Source organism: Rhinopithecus bieti, unplaced genomic scaffold, assembly GCF_001698545.2.
Source record: "Rhinopithecus bieti isolate Rb0 unplaced genomic scaffold, ASM169854v2 scaffold_10656, whole genome shotgun sequence".
Taxonomy (NCBI): Eukaryota; Metazoa; Chordata; class Mammalia; order Primates; family Cercopithecidae; genus Rhinopithecus; species Rhinopithecus bieti.
Window position 1 is genome coordinate 525,802 of NW_016806449.1, and position 20,920 is coordinate 546,721.

Genomic DNA, 20,920 nt, shown 5'->3' on the forward strand with positions numbered 1-20,920 from the left:
TTGCCAAGGCTGGAGTGCAGTGACGCGACCTCGGCTCACCACAACCTCCACCTCCCAGGTTCAAGTGATTCTCCTGCTTCAGCCTCCCGAGTAGCTGGGATTACAGGTACTTTTAAAGGAAATCATGCTTTGATGCTGCTGAGGCAAAGTGCGGGAGGAAGAGGGTGTAGTGGGAGGAAGGGAACAGCGGGAGGCCTTGGGGCATGGAGGCAGTGGCTGAGTCCTGCCTGGTGTGAGAAGGCAGGGACACCAGGCCACTGAACCATCGGTGACCCCGAAGCTCACAGGCCTGACCTGGCTCTGAAAACATGGGAGGAAGTGAGTTCCTCAGGGATCTCACTGATTTATGAGGACAGTTACTTAATCATGCAAATATCTACACAGAGCTGTGGGTTTGGAGCCGTGACTGATAGCGTGACTCGATCCAAATAGTTGGTGCTGTCAGTTGTATCGCGTGTTGTGAGCACGTGGTGGCTACATGTGCTGCATGTGTATAATTGTATCCGTGTCTGCAGCACATCGGCTGGCATGTCGTCGCTGTCGTGCTCGGGATGTGCGCTGCATGCTGTGTGTATATGTGCTATGCTTTGTTGCTTTGTAACGTTGTGTCTACTGTGTGTGCACTGGGTGTGTTGTGTGGTGCATATATGTCAACATGGTGTGGTTACACTGGGTGTCATAGGCCCGCTGTTTGTTGCATTTGTAGTCTGCATGTGGTGTACATTTGCTGTACTGAGTTGGAGGTTGTGGTGACTGTTCGTCGTATGTGTGCACGCGTGTGCCGTATCGGTACCAGTTGCTGTATGGTGTCACTATGTATGTTTGCGTATGGAATGTGCTGATGCTGCTCGCTACGTGGCCTGTGTACACTGGTGTGCATATGTAATGTTGTGTATGCACGTGTGTGTCATTGTGCCGTGCACCTCGCCATACAAGGAGTAAACCCTGGCCCGACGGGGCCTTAAATGGTCCAGTTTTGCTTTTGAGAAGCATAGGACAGTTGTGGGTTTGGCAGCTGAGGGCCCACTGGTCACTGCGGGCAGGCCTTCTCCCTGCTGAGCCCATCGTAGCCTCTGCCTGACTCACAGGAGGGTGCTCCCCAGCCCCATTCTCTTCTTCCTTGGCAAACTTCTTTCTCAGGGAAGTCAGAGTGCTAGGAAGAGGCCAGTGGAGCCGTGAGCCCTGAGTTCTCTAGCCCCTTCTTTACCACCTTGTGGGCTGCCTGGGCAGGTCTCAGGGCCTCACCTCCTTCAGTTGAGGAAGGCTGGGGCCAGTCGGGCACCCTACCTGATGTCTGCATACCCCTCATTCACTCTAAGAAGTCCCTGTATCCCTTCAGCCTCCTCCTCAGGGTGTCACCCAGCTCCCTGCCCGCCGACTATCGATTATTGGTTCTGGCTGCAGCCACCTGGGACTGCAGCGAGCTGGGCTGATGGTTCTCACTGCCTTTCCTGTCCCCCCTGTGCTGGTCCACTGAGTAGCGGTTCCCGTCAGAGCTCAACCAGCAGCATCCCTCTGGCGGGGTTCATCCTGTCTGGTCTGCGCCCCCAGCCCCACCTTCAGGACCCCCCCACCCAGTGCCAGCCTGCGTCACCCTGTCTTTACTTGGGTCAGCTTCCAGGCAGCGCCCCTCCTCCAGTGCAGCTTCCAGGCCCAAGGGGCACCAGGAGGTTTCCCTCAGGAGTCCGAGGCGACCACCACAAGTGACTCCAACAGTGTCCAACTGATCTGATCAGCAAAGGAATTTCCATTGCTCAGCTCAGACCCAAATTCATTGAGAAAGGAACAATTCCAACCTTCTTGAGAAGGAGGGGCTGGGATATTTTCCACAGCCACAAAGAAAGGAGAGGCTTAAAAATACCCTCAACTCCATCTTCGGAACAATCCCCCACGCTCCTCCTCCTGCAAACCTTTGTCCACTATCGGGTCTCAATTAAACCATTTCCTACGGAATCTGTCCCCATCCATACGAGCTGCAGGCTCTGGTGCCTTTCCCTGCACCCAGCGGGGAGCAGCTGTGCCCCCAAGGGGAAAGCATCAGGCTTAGTTCAGGGGATGGGCATTGCCTCCCTGCCCCACATGCAGCCGTGGGCACTGAGCTTGCTACCTGTCCTGGGTCCACGTCACTGGGTGCCACTGACCACCTCCCAGCTGTTCACGTTTTTACTTCCCCAGAGAGCTGAGGGCCCTCACGTGCAGGGGCCCATTATCTCTGACCCCTCAGCCCCACCAGGGGCCCATGGTGAGACTCGGCTCAAGCCCCCAGCCAGGCTGACCTGTTCACAATGGACGTGTGTCCTCGGTACACCTGCAGACACTGCCCGGTCAGCACGTCCCACCTCCTGATGGTGCAGTCGGCGCTGCATGTGAAGGCGGCCTCATCCTCCAGCTGGCAGAAGGTCACATAGCTTTCGTGTCCTGCAGATGAGGGACAGGAGAGATACTGAGCATACTGGGGATGAGCATACTAGGGATGCCAGCTGCTGCTTTTCTTCTGGGAACAATGTTTGAAAAGGGAAGAAAGCAGGATGTAGAGAGTGTTTGAGACAAGCTGGAGTCAATTAGCATTTGTTTTGTTTTGTTTTTTTGAGAGAGTCTCACTCTGACACAAGGCTGGAGTACAGTGGTGTGATCTGGGCTCACTGCAACCTCTGCCTCCCGGGTTCAAGTGATTCTCCTGCCTCAGCCTCCTGAGTAGCTGGGATTACAGGTGCACGCTGCTACACTGGGCTAATTATTTGTATTTGTAGTAGAGATGGGTTTTCGCCATGTTGACCAGGCTGGTCTTGAACTCCTGACCTCAAGTGATCCTCCTGCCTCGGCCTCCCAAAGTGCTGGGATTACAGGTGTGAGTCACCGTGCCCAGCCCTCAACTCATCCTTTTTAAAGAATGACTTCAGTCTGAGTGATTCTCAGGAAGCATGGGGTACCAGTGAGGCAGGACAGATAGTCACGGAAGTCACCATGTCCTCAGGACGCAGCAACCATGGCGACTGCGCCGTCAACACAGTAAGCCCCAGGATTCGCACTGCAGGCAAGCTCATTCAAGCAAAGCTGTCTCCAGTAGGGACTTTCCCCTGTAGAGAGCACGTGCACTTTGATTTTTACCTGTCCTCAGAGTGACACTTTGCTCATCACAATAGTAAAAACACAGCCCTGCATGGAGATGTAAGATGCCAGTGAGACATGTGACGTATGAACAGGGATGCACAGCCACTGTGCATGTGCACACAGAACATGCTTCCCAGCAACCCCCTTCCCCACCTGCTCACGAATAATCAGGTAAGACTCCGAAAAAGGGATCCTCCCTCCAGCCCGTCTCTGCTGTCTCATCCTCACAGGCAGCCCACACTGACTCCCCTCTCGGGGCATCCTGTCTATTCTGCACCTAACTTTCAGGGTATTCTTCCTCCTGTGCAATACATTGCTCTATGCTGCATCTCCTTTGCTGTGTGTCTCGTCTCAATTCTTTTAAACTAAGAAGACAAGAACTGAGGTTTCACAGCAGCCATCAGCAGCAGGAGCAATCCATGGGTACTCGCCTGCACCTTAAACCCTGTTTCCTCAGCTTCCACTTTTGCCTTCCTCCCTCATCTCCTTCCCTCCTCATTCTTTATCATCTTCTTTTAGTCTTTTTCAAACCTTTCAGCTTTTGCATTCCCCATTTCCTCACCTGAGATGGGGACAGTGCCTGCCTCACGGGATGTAGCGCAGACTGAGGACAGACGCAGCCGCAGAGGGAATGGCACACGTTCACTATTTTTCTTACACTGGGGAGACATACTGTGGTAGGCAGAATGACGGCCCCAAGATACCAGGTCCTCATCCCTGGAACCTGTCAATGTGACCTTACTTGGAAAGGGGTCTTTGTGGATGTGACAAGGTTAAGGACCTTGACTGAGGAGATTTTCCTAGATTATCCAGGTGGGCCCTGAATACAACCACAGTGCCTGAGCACTGGGGACCAGGAAGAGGGTGACTTGGTGTCTGTAGGGAGAACAGCGGCTGGGAGAGCAGGCATGCAGGGCTGGCTCCATGGGGCACCTCCAGGCCAGAGTCTGAGTGCTTAGCAGATGGCTGATGAGGCCAGAATGGAGGGCCAAGAGTAAAGGGCCGTGCCACAGTGTCTGGGGTCCCAGCACCTAAGCTACCCCACCGGCTGGCTGGGACTCTATCTCATGGGTGCAGTTAGATAGCTTGACTATTGCCCTGGCTGCCAGATCAATGTTCACGCCTCAGGCATTGCTTAGCAGCCCTGGGGGCCCTCCGGGTCTCTGATACTAGGAGGGCCTTCCCTTCAGGTAAAGATGGTGTGTACACAGTTGTCCCCCAATACCCACCAAGGATTAATTCCAGGATCCCCTGCAGATACCAAACTCCACAACGCTCAGGTCCCTGCGGTGTGGCATTTGCCCATAACCTATGCAATCCTCCCGCATACTTTAATTCATCTCTAGGTTACTTATGACAACCACTGCGATGCCTACACATCACTTCACTCGTGTGGATTCAACGTAGTACTCGGTGAGCAGCGAAGCTAAATTTTGCTTTTTGGAGCCTTGTGGAATTTTTTTTTCTTCCTGGATGTTTTTCATCTGTGGTTGGATGAACCCACAGGTGCAGAACGTGTTGGACAGGAAGGCCCAACTGGATTTGAGGAACTCAGGGACCAGGAAGTCAAATCAAAAGACTGTTAGAACTAAGAGCCATCTTACAGATGAGACAACGGATGAATTCAAACCTCCACACATTTGGGGGAATGTACTGATTCCACTAAGAGTGTTGATAGAATTGTAAAATTTCATTTAGACAGCTGGTACTGGGTAGACAGGGATTTCGAATTTCCTGGGTAGTTTCAAGCCAATTCCCATCCACCCCACCCCTTCCCCTGACCCCCTGAGTTTAAGTTCAGTTACTCTTGGAAAAACGCAACTTCCTGAGTTCTAAGAAACATAATTTAACAAAAAAAAGTTTTCCCGTCTCCCTGGAGGGCATATACCAGGCTGCTAAGAAAACAATGCACGGATTAAGTCAACATTTGAAGAAACTGCAGATTCTGTTTCCTTTAAAATACATGTCGGCTTAAACATTGAGGGCAATGTGTTTGCCAAAACACAGGCTAGATTTTTGCCAACCCCAGAGGGTGTATAAAATATTCTAAGATTGTCAATAAACTTTCCCTGGGAACAGATCCGTCCCACCCTCCCTGCTGCCACCAGGAGGGCTCAGCAGAGAGATTCAGGCTGGAGACACCCAGGATGGAAAGGTGGTCAAGGTGTGCTGTGGGCATTCAGGTGCCGGGCACCTGCCTAAGGATCCTGTGGGGCCGATGCCAAGCCCAGCTGCTCCCGCCCCATCTCAGTCACAGGAAGGTGAAGCGCAGGAGTGAGTCATATGTTAAGCCAAGAAAAGCACTTAAAAGTCAATGGCAGCTAGTGAGCTGTGGCATCTATACCTGGTAGAACTAAAGCCTGAAGCCAGAGATGCTGAAGACCTGAAATGAGGGATCACTTTATGACGTGTGTGAGGAATAAAGGATATATATGCAGATGATGGCAAATTGATAAGAATGTAAATACATACAAAGATTGAAGAAAACAGGCAGTGATGAAGGTTAAAAAAACCCTCCATTTCTGAACCGGGCCAGGCTGCCCTGATGCCCTCTGCCCTGTGGCAGAGCCTGGCACTGAGCCAGCAGAGGCCCACAGTGGTCAGGGTTCTGCTGTGGATAGGCTCTTCCCCTGGGTTTCCAAGCAGTCACCCACATCTGCACACACACCCGAGTGAGTCACAGGTCAGAGCCAGGCCAACGGAGCATGTCCCCAACCCCAATCCCCATGTTCCACAGAATACTAACCAGGCCTCCACTGACCCAGGCCTGCGGGATCACCCTAGCAGGGAGGAGGCAGAACCAGGCCTGCCACCCCTGGAGCTGAGGCCCTCACACCAACGAGGCACCCACCCCAACCCCGCGGACCCCAGGACAGAAGAGGGAAGGCATTGGGGAGGGCGGGTTCATCATACCTCCAGGGGCTGCAGGGATTGTGCAGAATAAGCAAAAAGGCCAAACTAAAACTAAATATTTCTGAAGGGATGAAGAATGCAGATAAGATGCAGTTATTATGTTCAAAGAACATGCTGAGGCCAATAGTTTTCTGCCAGCGTAGCGCCTGCACACCCTGAGGACTCACTGGAAGTTGCAAGTCAAACTGCTCCCTCCCTCACCACCCCATGCAGGAAAAGCAGCTCAGAGCTTTGGACCCGGTGGTGGCAGGTCTCTGCTGGCAGTGGGCTGCAGTGGGGCTGTTGCCCCAGACTTGCATGGAAGCTGTGTCTCCCTTCCCTGTGTCCCAGCTTTAGACAATGGACTGGACAGCTGCCCTGGTGGCCACAGGGGGCAGGGATGGTATTGCTGACCTGGCTTACTCCAGCCCTTGTAGCACAAGGGTTATTTTCACTTGGGAAAGCCCCACTGAGCCTGCTGTCCAGGACTGAGCCTTCCTCTGCTCCCCAGTCCCCCCCTTTTTCACCCTGCCCCCACCAACTACATGAACGCCACAGTGGGCTCACTCTTATCTAAGACTCCCACTGGGTTAGATAAAAGGGAGCCCACCGTGGGTTCAGACAAGTGGGAGCTGCAGGTGGAGACTCTAGGTCAGGATATGTTCCCCTCCCCCAGCTCCGACCCTGCAGGGCTCCCTCAGACTGGCTGTGGCCATCCAACCTGGAAGGAAGCCCTCTCAGCTGTTTCTAGGATGCAGTGGCTGCATCCCGGACTCAGGCCCAGAAGAGGTGGCAGCCTTGCTGGTCCGAGCCACAGTCACTGTGGTTCTTTTATGCTCCACCTGCATTTTGCAGAGTGTCCCTTTATGAAACTCTCCTGGTAGAACCCAGTTTTGAGAGTGCCGGGACCCTGAGGCAGGTGACATCTGGGCCCAGAAGCACCGACAGTGTGGCTGAAGTGGACACTGAAGTGGCCACCAGAGACTTGTAGCAAATCTGCAAGGCCCCACTTTGAACCAAGACCTATGCAGCTTGGCTTTCTGGACTTCTTCGGTGGGAGCGGTCACTTGCCCCCAAGCCGTGTGAGGCTGCTGTAGCTCTTGTTACTGGTGTGCTCCAGGCCTCCTTCAGCCCAGTCTTCCCCGCCACTGCTCTCCTGCCAGGTTTCACAGGGAATCTCCTATGCCACAGGCTCCCAGCAAATGGGAATGTGTGGTTGTACCCAGGAAATGAAACACAATCCCCACCCCTTCATGTTAGATGCCGAGGAAGCGAGTGGACAGCCACAGTGGGCTGCCATGTTCAGGCTGAGTCCCCTACTCAACTGGAACAGGATAGGATAGGTACCACCATTTTGGAAAATGTCACTCATCTCACCAAATCAGTAAAGTGCCCCCAAGTAAGGAGATACCCAATGAATAAACCTGAAAAAGAGGGGGTCAGGGATAAGCACGTGGCAAGTAATTCTTCTCTTTGCAGAGTAATTGCAATGAAGCCTTTTTCACTGTGAGCCAGCCCCTGACTGCCCCTGCTGCCATGAACACAGCCACAGGTCTCCAGAGGAAAGACCTCTAGAGAAGTCTTAGGAGTCGCCAGCCCCAGCCGCTCTGCCCGAGAAATCCAGGACTGGCCAACCACAGGCTCCTGTGGGCCAGAGCTGTGCAAGGACCAGGAAGGAACCAGAGTGGAAAGAGATCTAGATTTAGAGTGAGGACACTTCTAGGGATGGGGCCACCACAGACCAGCCGTGTGGTCCGGACACAACTTCCCCCGCAGCGACATCTGGGGTAAGAGAAGCGCCATGCAGTCTTCAGAAGCCCTCTCTGCCACGGACCAGCTGCGGCACCCTGGACAAGTCCTGCAACCGCACCGCGCCTCCAGGGATGTTGGCAACAGCACCCACCCCATTGTCGGTGGTATCTAGAAAAAACGGGAATGCCACATGTGCTGCTAACGAATCTGCACCTCCCACTCTCCTCTGTAAACTGGTGTCAATCCCACCCGCCTCAGAGTCGTGAGGATTACCATTGCACAGTAACAAAGCACAGAGATGTGTATTTATAAAATATAAGGCACTAAACACATATCAAGACGTTTTAATATTTCACTGATACAAAAAAAAATCCTGCGGGAGAAAGGAACTGGCAAGACCTTGCTTTCCTTGGGGGTCCACACAAAAGGACTGTCACACACTCGCGATGACTCTTACAAGTTGAGTGTATCAGCAGAATCTCAGGATAAAGGAAGATGACCTCTGTCCCCGTCCTTGAAAATTTCTGAAATGCCAACCCATATAATAGCAAAAATAATCCTAGCAAAATGGGCTGCAGTTCTTTCATTCCAGTTTCCTGCTTGAGTGGGGACAGCCCTGCCCTCAATTAGGGCAGAAGGTCGGGCACCCTCCCTGGAAAGTCAGTGTAAGTACCTCAAGGGGACAAGCAGCCGTGAGGGTCACCAAAGTGGGTGTGAAGGAAGGAAGCGCAGGTGCCAGGCACAGAGCTGGGCAGGAGGGTAGGCCCTGGAGGCTTGGTGAGGCTCCAGAGCTGCCATGGGGGCAAAGCCAAGGACCCACCAGGCCACAGGCAGTCTGGCAAAGCCTGGAGTCCCACTGGGGAGAAAACCCACCTAATGAGCTGGCCTCCCACAATCCATCATCCCCAGCCCAGGGGCTCCCGGGGCCAGCTGTGCATAAGAACCACCGAAAAGCTTGTTAGAAATGCCAATTCTAGGCTGGGCGCAGTGGCTCACACCTGTAATCTCAGCACTTTGGACGGCCAAGGCTGGTGGATCACCTGAGGTAGGGAGTTCAAGACCAGCCTGGCCAGCACGATGAAGCCCCATGTCTAATAAAAATACAAAAAAATTAGCCAGGCATGGTGGTGAGCACCTGTAATCCCAGCTACTCAGGAGGCTGAGGCAGGAGAAAGGCAGGAGAATCACTTGAACCCAGGAGGCGGAGGTTGCAGTGTACCAAGATCATGCCACTGTACTCCAGCCTGGGCAACAAGAGTGAAACTCCATCTCAAACAACAACAACAAGAAATGCCAATTCTACAGCTGTATTCACGGAGGGCTGCATCACTGGATCCCAGGCCTGGGGATCTGCATTTGGGAAACACCACCCACCCCTCTACCCCCAATACAGTCTTATGTTAACTGGACTTAACATTTCTAAAAGACCTCACATTGCCCATTCCTGGGTGAATGCCTGTAAGTGTGTGCGGCTGTTTGGGGGCGATGTGTGTTAGTTTGTGGCCACCTCTCCATTCTCCACACCAACTCCCAAGTAACCGGTAATCCAAAAGTCATCCCTGTTGGGTTTGAAATAGCTACCCTAACTATTTCTTTTTTGTTTTGTTTTGTTTTGTTTTTGTTTTTGAGACAGAGTCTGGCTCTGTCACCCAGGCTGGAGTGCAGTGGCACTACCTCAGCTCACTGTAACCTCTGCCTCCTGGGTTCAAATGATTCTCCTGCCTCAGTCTCTCGAGTAGCTGGAATACAGGCGCCCGCCACCACACCCAGCTAATTTTTTGTATTTTTATTAGACACAGGGTTTCATCATGTTGGCCAGGCTGGTCTCAAACTCCTGACCTCCGGTGATCCACCCTCCTTGGCCTCCCAAAGTGCTGGGATTACAAGTGTGAGCCACTGCACCTGGTCAACTGCTCTTATTTAAAACCATCAGTATCAGGATTAGCCAATATTGGGGCTAATATCCTAGCTAAGTTGGAAGACCTGGGCGAGGCCACAGAGGGTTCACTGATGATGATGGAAAAGCCGGCGGTGATAAAGAACTACCCACAACAGAAAGCCTCCCGGCTCATCCACTGCGTGTGCTACCTGGGCGGTAGGAGGGCCAGAGCTGAAAGGGACCTCACAGTGCACGGGACAGGCCCAGGGGAAGGTGAACCAGAGGCACACTGACCTCCTGAATGAGTACAGGACACAAATAGAAATCAACAGGCATGCAGGCGGGGTTTACAGCAATGAGAGGGCTCAGACTGCCATCTACCCCTCACTGGCTGTGCGACCTGCGCAAATTCCTTAACTCCCAGCCCGCTTCCATGTCTGTATGTGGGGTAACATAGTGTGAGGACGGCACATTTCTCCTTCTCCGCACCGCTGGCCCTTAACAAGCCCCTATTGTTACTATGATAGTCGTCAACAGGAAATGCCAGCAGAAGAGCACAATTGGCCACAAAGAGGCCACAAGGCACCTAGAGACAAGGGAAGGTTTGCTCAGAAGGAGTATAGGTTTAACTTTTTGTTTGTTAACATTGTTGTCAGGGGAGATTTCCTGACGCTGGTTGACAAATGATCTTCGCCTTTGTAGCGGACGCCCCCCGGCTGCACCCTGCTCTGCACCCGCACTCCACCCCCAGACCTCACCCTGCCCTGCCGAGCGCTCGATAGCCACATGGTGGGCCCAGACAAACGCTCTTCCGCGAGTGTGCCGGGATGAGCGGGGGCTGGACTTCTAGAAAGGGATCTGCGGGCGCAGGAGCTGGGGTCCGCGGTCTGGGGCCGGTGAGCGACGGCGAAGAGGGCAGGGAGGGGGTGGGAGGGTCTACCTTGCAGGAGCGCGCAGCACTGGCCGTCGGCGGTGCTCCAGAGCCGGGCCGTGCCGTCCTCGCTGCCCGTCAGCAGGCGCTGCCCGTCGGGGCTCAGGCTCAGCCAGTTGATGCCCCCGCGGTGGTCGGCGCAGACCTTCAGGGCCGACCCTCCGCCCCCCATCCCGCTGGCCCGGCGGGGGACAAGAAAGAGCTGCGCCCCGCTAGGAAGGGGCGCCCCGGGGTCCGCGCGGCGGCTCCGTACGGCAGCGGCCCGCGGCCATCGCAGGGAACTGGGACGCCGACTCCTGCGGAGGCATGCGACGAGGGTGAAGGACCGTAGCTCCTCGCTGCCTCCAGCCTCTGGGCCGGCGAACCCAGGGCGCTGCGGGGGGCGACCCACTCCGGACCCCCGCCCTAGGTAGAGCAGTCCTGGGCGCGCGGGCAGAGAATACCTCCTTCCCGGCACCGCTCGGAGGACCCACACCCCACCGGGCGAGCCAGGCAGCGGCGTCTCGGGTGCACAAGGAGCCCCCAGCCTCCTCTCGCGCCCACGGGGCGGGGGCGGGGAGAGGAACATGGGAAGCCGAGCGCCCCGCGCCCTCCCCGGCCGAGCGCGGAACAATACGGTCCAGCCTGGCTCCTCCTCAGAGACCACCCCTCACCCGATCCCCTCCCACTTCTCGGGCTGCGTCCCAGCCCCCATCCCGCGCACCCGCAGCCTACTCCCCCCACCCCCGCCGTCACTGCGCGGATCCCGGGGACCGCTCTACGTGAGACCCTCCCAGCTGTCAGGGCTGCGCCTCTGGGCTCTGCCCTCTGCCACCTCCGCCGCTGCCGCCTGGGTCCCCTGAGCCTAGGGCCGGGACGAGGGAGAAGGAGGTGGACAAAGGGTCCGGGTGGGGAGAACCGCGCGCCAGGAACTCATTTGGGGCGCAGCTCCACCGACCCCTCGGCTGCTCGCCTCCACCAGGCAAGCCAGGTCCTCCTATGCTCTGAGCCCTAAGGATCCTGCCCGAGGGACTCTCGGGGACTTGGGGACGGTCCCCCGATGGAGGGTGCGACAGGGAAAGCCCCGAGTCCGCCCTCCCTGGGAAATCACGTGCACACCCCGGATTCTACTTTGGTCCGGCCGGAGTGGGGATGGGGTGTGAGCCGCTGACGGGTCGGTGGAGCCGGGATGTCAAGTTCATCTTGCAGCCGCCGCGAGCTCCCTCGGCCTGGCGCACCTCTGATAGCCCCCAGGGTCGGCCTGAGCCCTCCTGGAGTGCCTGGCGGCTGGTTTCCATTAGGGCAGTTCCGGCGCCGACTTCGCTGGGGGCGGGGAAGGTGACCCCCCCCACTCGGATCCCCCAGGTCCTAAAGGTAGCAGGATTTCCAGAACTCTCCAGGGCTCTCTCAAGAGCCTGGGGAGCAAGGCAAGGAAGGGGCGTCTTTGGCGTGCCAGCCCGCAACGGGACGACCAGCCCTGCAAGCTCTGCTCTATGCAGACTCCAAAAGAAAGTCCCGTCGTGGGTCTTCCGGGGCCTTGGGTCTTTTATGCCCTGAGTGGCCTAACCAGAGAAATATGTTGTTTTCCCTCAAAACTTGTAAATCTGCTGGCGCCTCAGCTTAAGGAGCGTGGCCCTTCCTTAGCAGGTGACGGAGAGGGGTCCAGTGTTAGGGCGAGATTTGGGGTCATCCCGCCAAAGAGGGGGAGGCCGAAAGGAGAGACGTTTTCAGGAGGTGGAGGCTTCAGAATTTGGATGCCTACGAGAGGGAGAGGACAGGAAGCCTCTCTTGTGCTGAGAGGCTGGGTAGACGGTTTTGTCCCCTACGGGCTGATCACGAGTTCATCTTAGGAACCAGTGAACCTCAGGGGGCCATTGCACATCCAGGTGTGAACTGCGGTGTGGCCCCCAGGTGAGGACAGGGTGTGGTGGGGTCTTGGGCAGGCCCTGCGGCTGCAGCCCTTGGGGAAGGTGAGTGTGAGGACCATGGAGGCTGGGAGGGTTTATCTGGAGAAGTGCCAGAGGAAACCCAAACTTTCTTGGCAGAGGGGCCAAGGAGAAGCAGGCATCCACTCTTTTGGAAACTAAGAGGGGAGGGGTTTGAAAGCAGTTTGGAAGCTGGGGACAGCCGGTAGGTTGGGCGAGCTTGCCTGGTCGTGGGCCAGAGGAAAGAACCACTAGGAGAAAAGCTTAACTTTCAAGGGGGTCACGCAGGATTCCTGAGCAAGGTGGCGCCCATGAACTCTGGTTCCTCTCTTCTGCAACCAACGCAAGCCATCAGCCCCGTGCTCAGCTCCCAGCAGGCAGAGGGTTCAGAAGCACCAGCGCCATCAGCTTGGAAGCCTGCAATCCACACACGGCTGACCTTGCCTACTTCCTCTTTCCAAGTTGACAGATTTTTTTGTTTTGGCCTCTCCACCTTCCCCACCCGTCCTTCTCTGGTTTGGCACAAAGTGGCCCCCTGGTGGGAATGAGCCCTCCATCTCTGGGGGTTGAGTCTGGACTGTAGAGCTGTAGGTGCAGACGTCCTCAGCCAGCCTGTCTTCCCTTTTCTCTTGCAGGTCGTAGATTACAGACTCTCTTCTGGGAAATTGCCCCCAAATCTAACAGGAGTACAAGAAGCTGGGGAGACTGGAAAACAGCACCGAATTCCCCTGAAACTGCGGTCTCCCCCACCCTCCACCTTGAGATAGCAAAGCTATAGAGACCCAGGAGTCAGGCTGGGTCCCCAGCAGAACCTGGGCTCCCTTCCCCTTTCACACCTTTAACTCTTCTGGAGCCTCCAAGAGGGCCTGAAGTCCAGTGGTGCCCAGGCCCTCTTGGACCTAATCAGTTTATAAATGGAAGGCACCATGGGAAGCGAAACTGGTAGGAGGAGATGGTTAAGCTTTAAGAAGCAAGAAAGGGGCAGTGGTTAACAGGTGAAGGGTGGGGGGTGCATTTTGTGCCAGGGAGTGCCCATTCCCGTGCCACAGGAACTGCCACAATTTACCCTGCTGGAAAGAGTGACCCTCTGGGGCCTCTCTGAGAAGCATGGAGAAAGCTAGATATTCTCAAGTTGTGTGTGGAGGGGGGGTGAAGGGTGACAGAGGGGGGGCACCTTGAGGGGCGCCCACAGGGAGCGTCATAGGCAGAGCTTTGTCAGAATTGCTGTTTTCCTTTTGGCACAACCTGCAGTGCTGGTGGTGAGGGTGCCTGTGGTCATCGTCATCTTCATAGTTTGGGTACTTACTGTGTGTCAGGTACTGTGCTAAGTGCTAGTATTTTTCAACAGGATGGAAGCCTTCCCAGTCCTGCAACCACCTGCAGACTCTCACAAGCACTGTGTTCCCGGGAGAAGACCTTGCTACCCCAGGCCCGGGGAGTCGAGAGAAAACAAAGCCCTGAAGGGTTTTCACCCCGGGGGTGAGAGTGCGTGATCCAAGATATACTTGAGGGAAATTGTACAGATAGTCCCAACTTAGCATTGTTCAACTTTATGATGGTATGAAAGTGATGGCATTCAGTAGAAATTGTACGTTAAGTGCCAATACAATCACTGTTTTTCACTTTTGGTGCAGTATTCAAAAATCACATGAGGTATTCAACACTTTACTATAAAATAGGCTTTGTGTAAGATGGTTCTGCCCAAATTAAGGGTAATGCAAGTGCTCTGAGCACATTTAAGGGAAGGCTGGGCTAAGCAATGATGTTCTGCAAATTAGGCATATTAAATGCATTTTTGGCTTAGAATATTCTCAACTTGCAATGGGTTTATCAGAACATGACATCGTTAGTCACTCAAGGAGCATCTGTGCTACTAATGACACAGATGCTGGTTGGAGGAAGGCAGCCAGAGAAGGGCACAGTGTGGAAGAACTCAACTTTTTAAAGACAGAGGTCAGCTTTAGATATTGCTAAGAAAGAACTTGGAGAGAAGTTGATGATACTGGAGGCAGCAGGCAACAGATAGAGTGAGAGCCCCAAAGAACAAGAAGAGGAGGGAGTCTCCTCTTTTGGGAGCAGGAGTGTTGACTTAAATATTAGGGAGCCAAAGATGAAACTCGCAGAGAAACTGCAAAACCCAGTCTCAGAAATACTCACCCACACCTAAAACCTCAGTCACTGAAAGTCTGAAGTCAAATGATTATGTGAAATCTTGGTAGTACATGTGGTTTCATTAGATTATTCTTTGTATCTATATTTGTACTATCTTATAAACACTATAAGTTTTAAAACTATACAAAAGGCTCTATGAAAAATAAATTGGACTTCATTAAAATTCAAAACGTGTGCATCAAAAGACACTATCAAGAGAATGAAAAGACAACCCATAGGATGGGAGAAAATCATGTATCTGACAAAGGTCTACAATCCAGAACATATAAAAAAACTCCTACAATTCAACAATGAAAGACCACAACCCAGTTTTAAAATGGAAAAAGTGCTTGACATTTCCCTGAAGATGTGCTCATGACCAATGAGCACATGAAGAGATGTTCACTGTTAGCCGGGCACGATGGCTTCACACCTCCAATACCAGCACTTTGGGAGGCAGAGGTGGGCAGATCACCTGAGGTCAGGAGTTTGAGACCAGCCTGGCCAACATAGTGAAACCCCATTTCTACTAAAAATAGAAAAAATTAGCCAGGCATGGTGGCGGGTGCCTGTAATCCCAGCTACTCAGGAGGCTGAGGCTGGAGAATCGCTTGAACCCGGGAGGCAGAGGTTGCAGCCAGCTAAGATGGTGCCATTGCACTCCAGCCTGGGCGATAAGAGTGAAATTCCATCTCAAAAAAAAAAAAAAAAAAAAAAAGAAAAGAAAAGATGCTCACTGTCATTAGTCATAAAGGAAATGCAAATCAAACGTACAGTGAGATGCCACTTAACACCCACTAGGATGGGTAATCATAGGATGGGAAAAATAAAATAAGTGTGGGTGAGGATGTGGAAAAATCAACTCTCACACACTGCTGGTGAGAATGTAAGATGGTGCAGCTGCTATGTGACCGTCTGGCAGTCCCTCAAACGATTAAACGTAGAGTTATAATGTGACCCAGCAATCCCATATATACCCAAGAGAAATGAGCATTATTCGTAATAGACAAGGGTAGAAACAGCCCCACGGTTCATCAGCCCATGAGCAGATTAACTGAATATGCTGTATGCATATAATGGAAGACTGTTCAGCCATAACAAAGAATGAGGTGCTGATAAATGGTACGACATGCAGGGACTTTGAAAACAGGTTAAGTAAAAGAAGCCAGTCACCAAAGACCGCATATTACCTGATTCCATTCATATGAGTGATCCAGAACAAGGGAGTCTACAGAGATAGTTGGTTAGTGGTTGCCTAGGACTTGGGGAAGAGGTCTGGGGAGTGGAGAAGTGATGGGTATAATATACATGGTTCCCTTTTGGAGTGATGAAAATGTTCTAAAATGGACTGTGGTACTGGTTGCTTGTTTTAATATATCTGTGAATATATTTTAAAAAACATTGAATTGTACACTTTACATGGATCAGTTTTTCAGTTTGTGAACTATATCTCTATAAAGCTGTTTTTGTTGTTGTTGTTGTTTTCCACTTTTGTTTTTTACTTAGATAGAGTCTCACTCTATTGTCCAGGCTGGAATGCAGTGGCGCAATCTCAGCTCACTGCAACCTCTACCTCCTGGGTTCAAGGGATTCTCCTGCCTCAGCCTTCTGAGTAGCTGAGATTACAGGCATGTGCCACCATGGCCAGTTAATTTTTGTATTTTTAGTAGAGATGGGGTTTCACCATGTTGGTCAGGCTGGTCTCAAACTCCTGACCTCGTGATCCGCCCATCTCGGCCTCCCAAAGTGCTGGGATTACAGGCGTGACCCACCGGCCTCACCAAAGCTGTTTTTAAAAAAACATACATACAGTGAGATATCACTTCATATCCACTAGTCTGGGCCATCACTTTTAAAATGGAAAATCACAAGTGCTGGTGAGGATGTGGAGAAATTGGAACACTCATGCAATGTTGGTGGGAATGTAAGATGGTACCGCCACTTTGGAAAAGAGTGTGGAGGTTCCTCAGTAAGGTTAAACACAGAATTACTATATGATCTAGTAATTCTACTCCTAGGTATATACCCCGGAGAACTGAAAACAGGTGTTCAAACAGAAATTTGGGCTTAATGTTCATAGCAGCTCTATCCACAATAGCCAAAAGATGGAAATAACCCAAGTGTCCATGAACAGATAAACAGATCAACAAAACATGCTGTGTTCGTACAATGGAATAGTGTTCAGCTCTGAAGGAAGCACTGACGCACGCTACAATATGGTTGAGCCTAGAAAACATGCTAAGTGAAAGAAGCCGGACACCAAAGGACCAATGTATGACTCCATTGATGGGAGATCTCCAGAGTGGACCAATCCCTACGGAGGGGAGTGATCAGTGGCTGCCTGGAGCTTGGAGGAGGGGAATGGGGAGTGACTGCTTCCTCGTTACCGGGTTTTGGTTTGGGGTGATGAAATGTTCTATAACCAGACAGCGATGATGGTTGCCTAACATTGTAAATATGCTTAATGCCACTGTTGCACAATGTAAAATGGCTATGATGTTAAATTTTCTGTGTGTTTTACCACATACACACATAAAACTTATTTTGTGCCATTAAAAAGAAAAGCTCTATGAAGCACCTCTATTATTACTGCTGTGATTAATGTTTGGAGAACAATGATCAGAGAATTAAAAGTATTAATGTTTGTAGAATAACATGTGGCCATATACCCTTAGAACCCAGTATGTATATGTGTCCAGATTGTCAGTGCTGCTGGAGTCCAGAGAAGTATGGGAGCAGCGCTAGATGTTCAGAGAGCCCTGGTGTCCCTAGGCCAGGCCATGCACTCAAGGACTCAGATCTCCCCCACACCTCACACTCCCTCACATTCAGAACAGCGTTCTCTCCATCTGGCTCCAAGGGGTCAGTGTCTATTCCAGTCAGGTTCTGCGTTTCAAAGGAGGCAGCATTAAGAGACCAGATCGCCTTCTCCTGCTAGGAAGTCTTTGTCCTGATCTCTGCTGGTCACTGCCTCTAGCCCTGGAGTCCAGAGTCAGGCCCAGCTGAGTGAGAGAGTTGCTGCTTGGAGCCTGGCCCTGGGCACAGAGGGAGGTCTGGAATTAGGACGTGCATAGGTCTCTGTGATCCCCCAGCACCTGGGACTGGAATGTCTGGGCCCTTCCTGGGTCTCTGACCAGGGCTATGTTATAAGGACAGGGCAGTTCTGGAGAAAGCAGGCCAGCTGGTAAACATCCCATCCCCCTAAATTTTAGTTTATCCCCCATACAGCCTCCTCCTGGCAACTTCAGAGAAATGTCAGAGGCTAACGAGATAGAGGGAATGCAGTTTTGAAACAGCTTTCAAAATTCACTCACTTTGACTTCTGCTTCTGGCCAAGAGGGAGTAACAAGGACCCGTTTACCCTCCTGCCTCCTCTCTGAAACAACCCAAAACAAACACAAAATATATGAAGCAATTGTTTTCAAGACACTGGACACCAGGCAGTGAAGCACAGTAATCCCCAAGAGACGGGAGAAAATGAGGCAAGTCAACGACTGGCCTGGTTTACTGCCTTGAGAGAATGTCCAGACCACAGAGCAGGAACGGGGATCCCAGACAGAGCCCAGTGGACTTCCTGGGTTGAGGAAACAACTGAGTGTCTCGGGAGAACTAAGGGACCGGAGTGAGCAGGACAGAGATCTGGAGAAGGGAGCGCCCTGGAGAGCTCCACAGGTTCCCTCTCCATATCAGCTGAGTGTCTTGTCAGTGCGTGCACAGGAGGAAATGACTCCAAGTGGGATCGGGTGAGAGGCAACTCAGCATCTGCGCAGAGTGGAGAATAGTGCAGACAGAGGCGTGAAGACAGTTGCTGTGGATAAGAACACATGGGGCTGGGTGCGGTGGCTCATGCCTGTAATCCCAGCACTTTGGAAGGTCAAGGCAGGCGGATCATGAGGTCAGGAGTTCAAGACCAGCCTGGCCAACATGGTGAAACCCTGTCTCTACTAAAAATGCAAAAAACAGCTGGGTGTGGTGGCATGCACTTGTAATCCCAGCTACTCGGGAGGCTGAGGCAGGAGAATCACTTGAACCCGGGAGGCGGAGACTGCAGTGAGCTGAGATCGTGCCACTGCACTCCATCCTTGAACAGAGTGAGACTCCATCCCCCCCAAAAAAAGAAAGAAAAAGAAAGAAAAAAAAAAGAACATAGGGACACAAATGGGAATAACAGACACTGGGGCCTACTTGAGGGTAGAGGGTGGGAGGAGGGAGAGGATCAGTACTTGGGTGATGAAATAATCTGTACAACAAGTGCTAATGACACGAGTTTACCTATGTTAACAAACCTGCACACGTGCCCATGAACCCAAAATAAAAGTTGAAAATAATTTTTCAAAGGGACAGTTATTGGCCAGGCACAGTGGCTCACACCTGTAATCCCATCACTTTGGGAGAACGGAGTTGGCAGATCACGAGGTCAGGAGTTCGAGACCAGCCTGGCCAATATGGTGAAACCCCGTCTCTCCTAATAATACAAAAATTAGCCAGGCGTGGTGGCGGGTGGCTGTAGTCCCAGCTACTCAGGAGTCTAAAGCAGGAGAATCACTTGAACCTGGGAGGTGGAGGTTGCAATGAGCTAAGATATTGCACCACTGCACTCCAGCCTGGAGAGAGAGCCAGACTCCATCTCGAAAAAAAAAAAAAAAAAAAAAAAAGGGGGCGCGGTGCTCACGCCTTGTAAATCCCAGGCACTTGGAGAACGAGAAGGGCAGATCACGAGGTCAGGAGATCAAGACCATCCTGAGCTAACACAGTGGAAACCCCATCTCTACTAAAAATACAAAAAATTAGCCGGGCGTGGTGGCACGGTGCCTGTAGTCCCAGCTACTCGGGAGGCTGAGGCAGGAGAAATGGCGTGAACCCAGGAGGTGGAGCTTTCAGTGAGCTGAGATTGTGCCACTGCACTCCAGCCTGGGCGACAGAGCGAGGACTGCTCAAAAAAAAAAAAAAAAACAGTTATTCAGTTATTGTACTGTATTCCATATGTTCAAAAAGTTATGTTGAAGCATGGAAGATATCAAAAAATTCAAAATTGAACATCTAGAGATGAAAGCAGTATCTGGAATTAAACAACACTGGGTGGGATTAACAGCAGATTAGATGATACAGAAGAAAATATTAGTAAACTTAAAGACATAGCAGGAGAAACTATCCAAAATGAAAACAGAAAGAAAAGGAACTTAAAAATGAAAAAAAATCAATGATCTGTGGGACAGGTACCCTAAATATATGTAATTGGAGTCCTTGTAGAAGAGGAGAAAAAGAAGTAACAGAAAAAATATTTGATGAAATAATGACTGAAAAGTTTCCAAATTTGATGAATAAGTCCATAGATCCAAGAAACTCATTGTACCCATCACAAAAACATAAAATGCACAAACTACCAAAGTTGCATCAAGAAGAGTATGTAATCAAAATAGCTCTATATCTATTTTTATTTATTTTTAAAATAGAATATCTGGATAAAATGTTCCACAAAGAAAATTCAAGGCCTAGATGCCTTTACTGGGGAATTGCATCACACATTTAAGGAAGAAATAATACCAATTCTCCACAAAATTTCCCAGAAAACTGAAGAGGTGGAAACACTTCTCAATTTATTCCATGAGGCTGTTATTACCCTGATACCAAAATCAGAGACATTGTTTGAAAAGAAAAGTACAGGCTGGACACTGTGGCTCATGCCTGTAATCCTACCACTTTGGGAGGCCAGGGCAGGAATATCACTTGAGTTCAGGAATTTGAGACCAGCCTGAGCAACATAGCAAGACCTCAGCTGCACTAACATTTTAAACAATCAGCTGGGCATGGTGGCATGTTCCTGTAGTTTCAGCTGCCGGGGAGGCTGAGGTGGGAGGATCACTTGAGCCTGGGAGGTTGAGGCTGCAGTGAGCTGTGATCACACCACTGCATTCCAGCTTGGGTGACAGAGCAAAATCCTGTCTCAAAAAAATAAATAAAAATAAGAAAATTACACACCAATATTTATCATGAGCATAGATGCAAAAATTCTTTTAAAATTTTAGCAATTGAGTTCAAGAATGTATAAAAACCATAAAACATGATAACTGAGGTTTATCCCAGGAATTCAAGGTTGGTTTAACATCCAAAAATCAATCAATGTATGGTATAAGGATAGACATATAGATTAATAGAATAGAATTGAGAGCCCAGACATGTATGGACCATTCAACAGGGGAAAGAGTAATCTTTACAAAAAATGGTCCTGGGACCACTGGATAGCCATATGCAGAATACATTTGGGCCTCTACCTCATACCATATAGAAAAATTAACTAAA

The 20,920-nt window shown here is 51.4% G+C and overlaps 1 protein-coding gene across 6 annotated transcripts in view; it reads right to left on the bottom strand.

Annotated features, from left to right (window-relative positions):
• Nucleotides 1-11,655, bottom strand: part of WDR86 (WD repeat domain 86) — a 32,767-nt gene extending 21,112 nt beyond the window's left edge. For 5 of the 6 annotated variants that reach the window (XM_017876664.1, XM_017876663.1, XM_017876668.1 and 2 more), the window contains exons 1-2: nucleotides 10,575-11,655; nucleotides 2,277-2,418 (exon numbers count right to left, since the gene is read on the bottom strand). In XM_017876664.1, coding sequence (XP_017732153.1) covers nucleotides 2,277-2,418; nucleotides 10,575-11,133 — 701 coding nt within the window. In that variant the 5' untranslated portion in view covers nucleotides 11,134-11,655. Of the gene's footprint in view, nucleotides 1-2,276; nucleotides 2,419-7,745; nucleotides 8,806-10,574 lie in introns of those variants that run through there. The other variant, XM_017876669.1, reaches the window with a different exon arrangement.
• Between the last annotated feature and the right edge of the window lie 9,265 nt (nucleotides 11,656-20,920).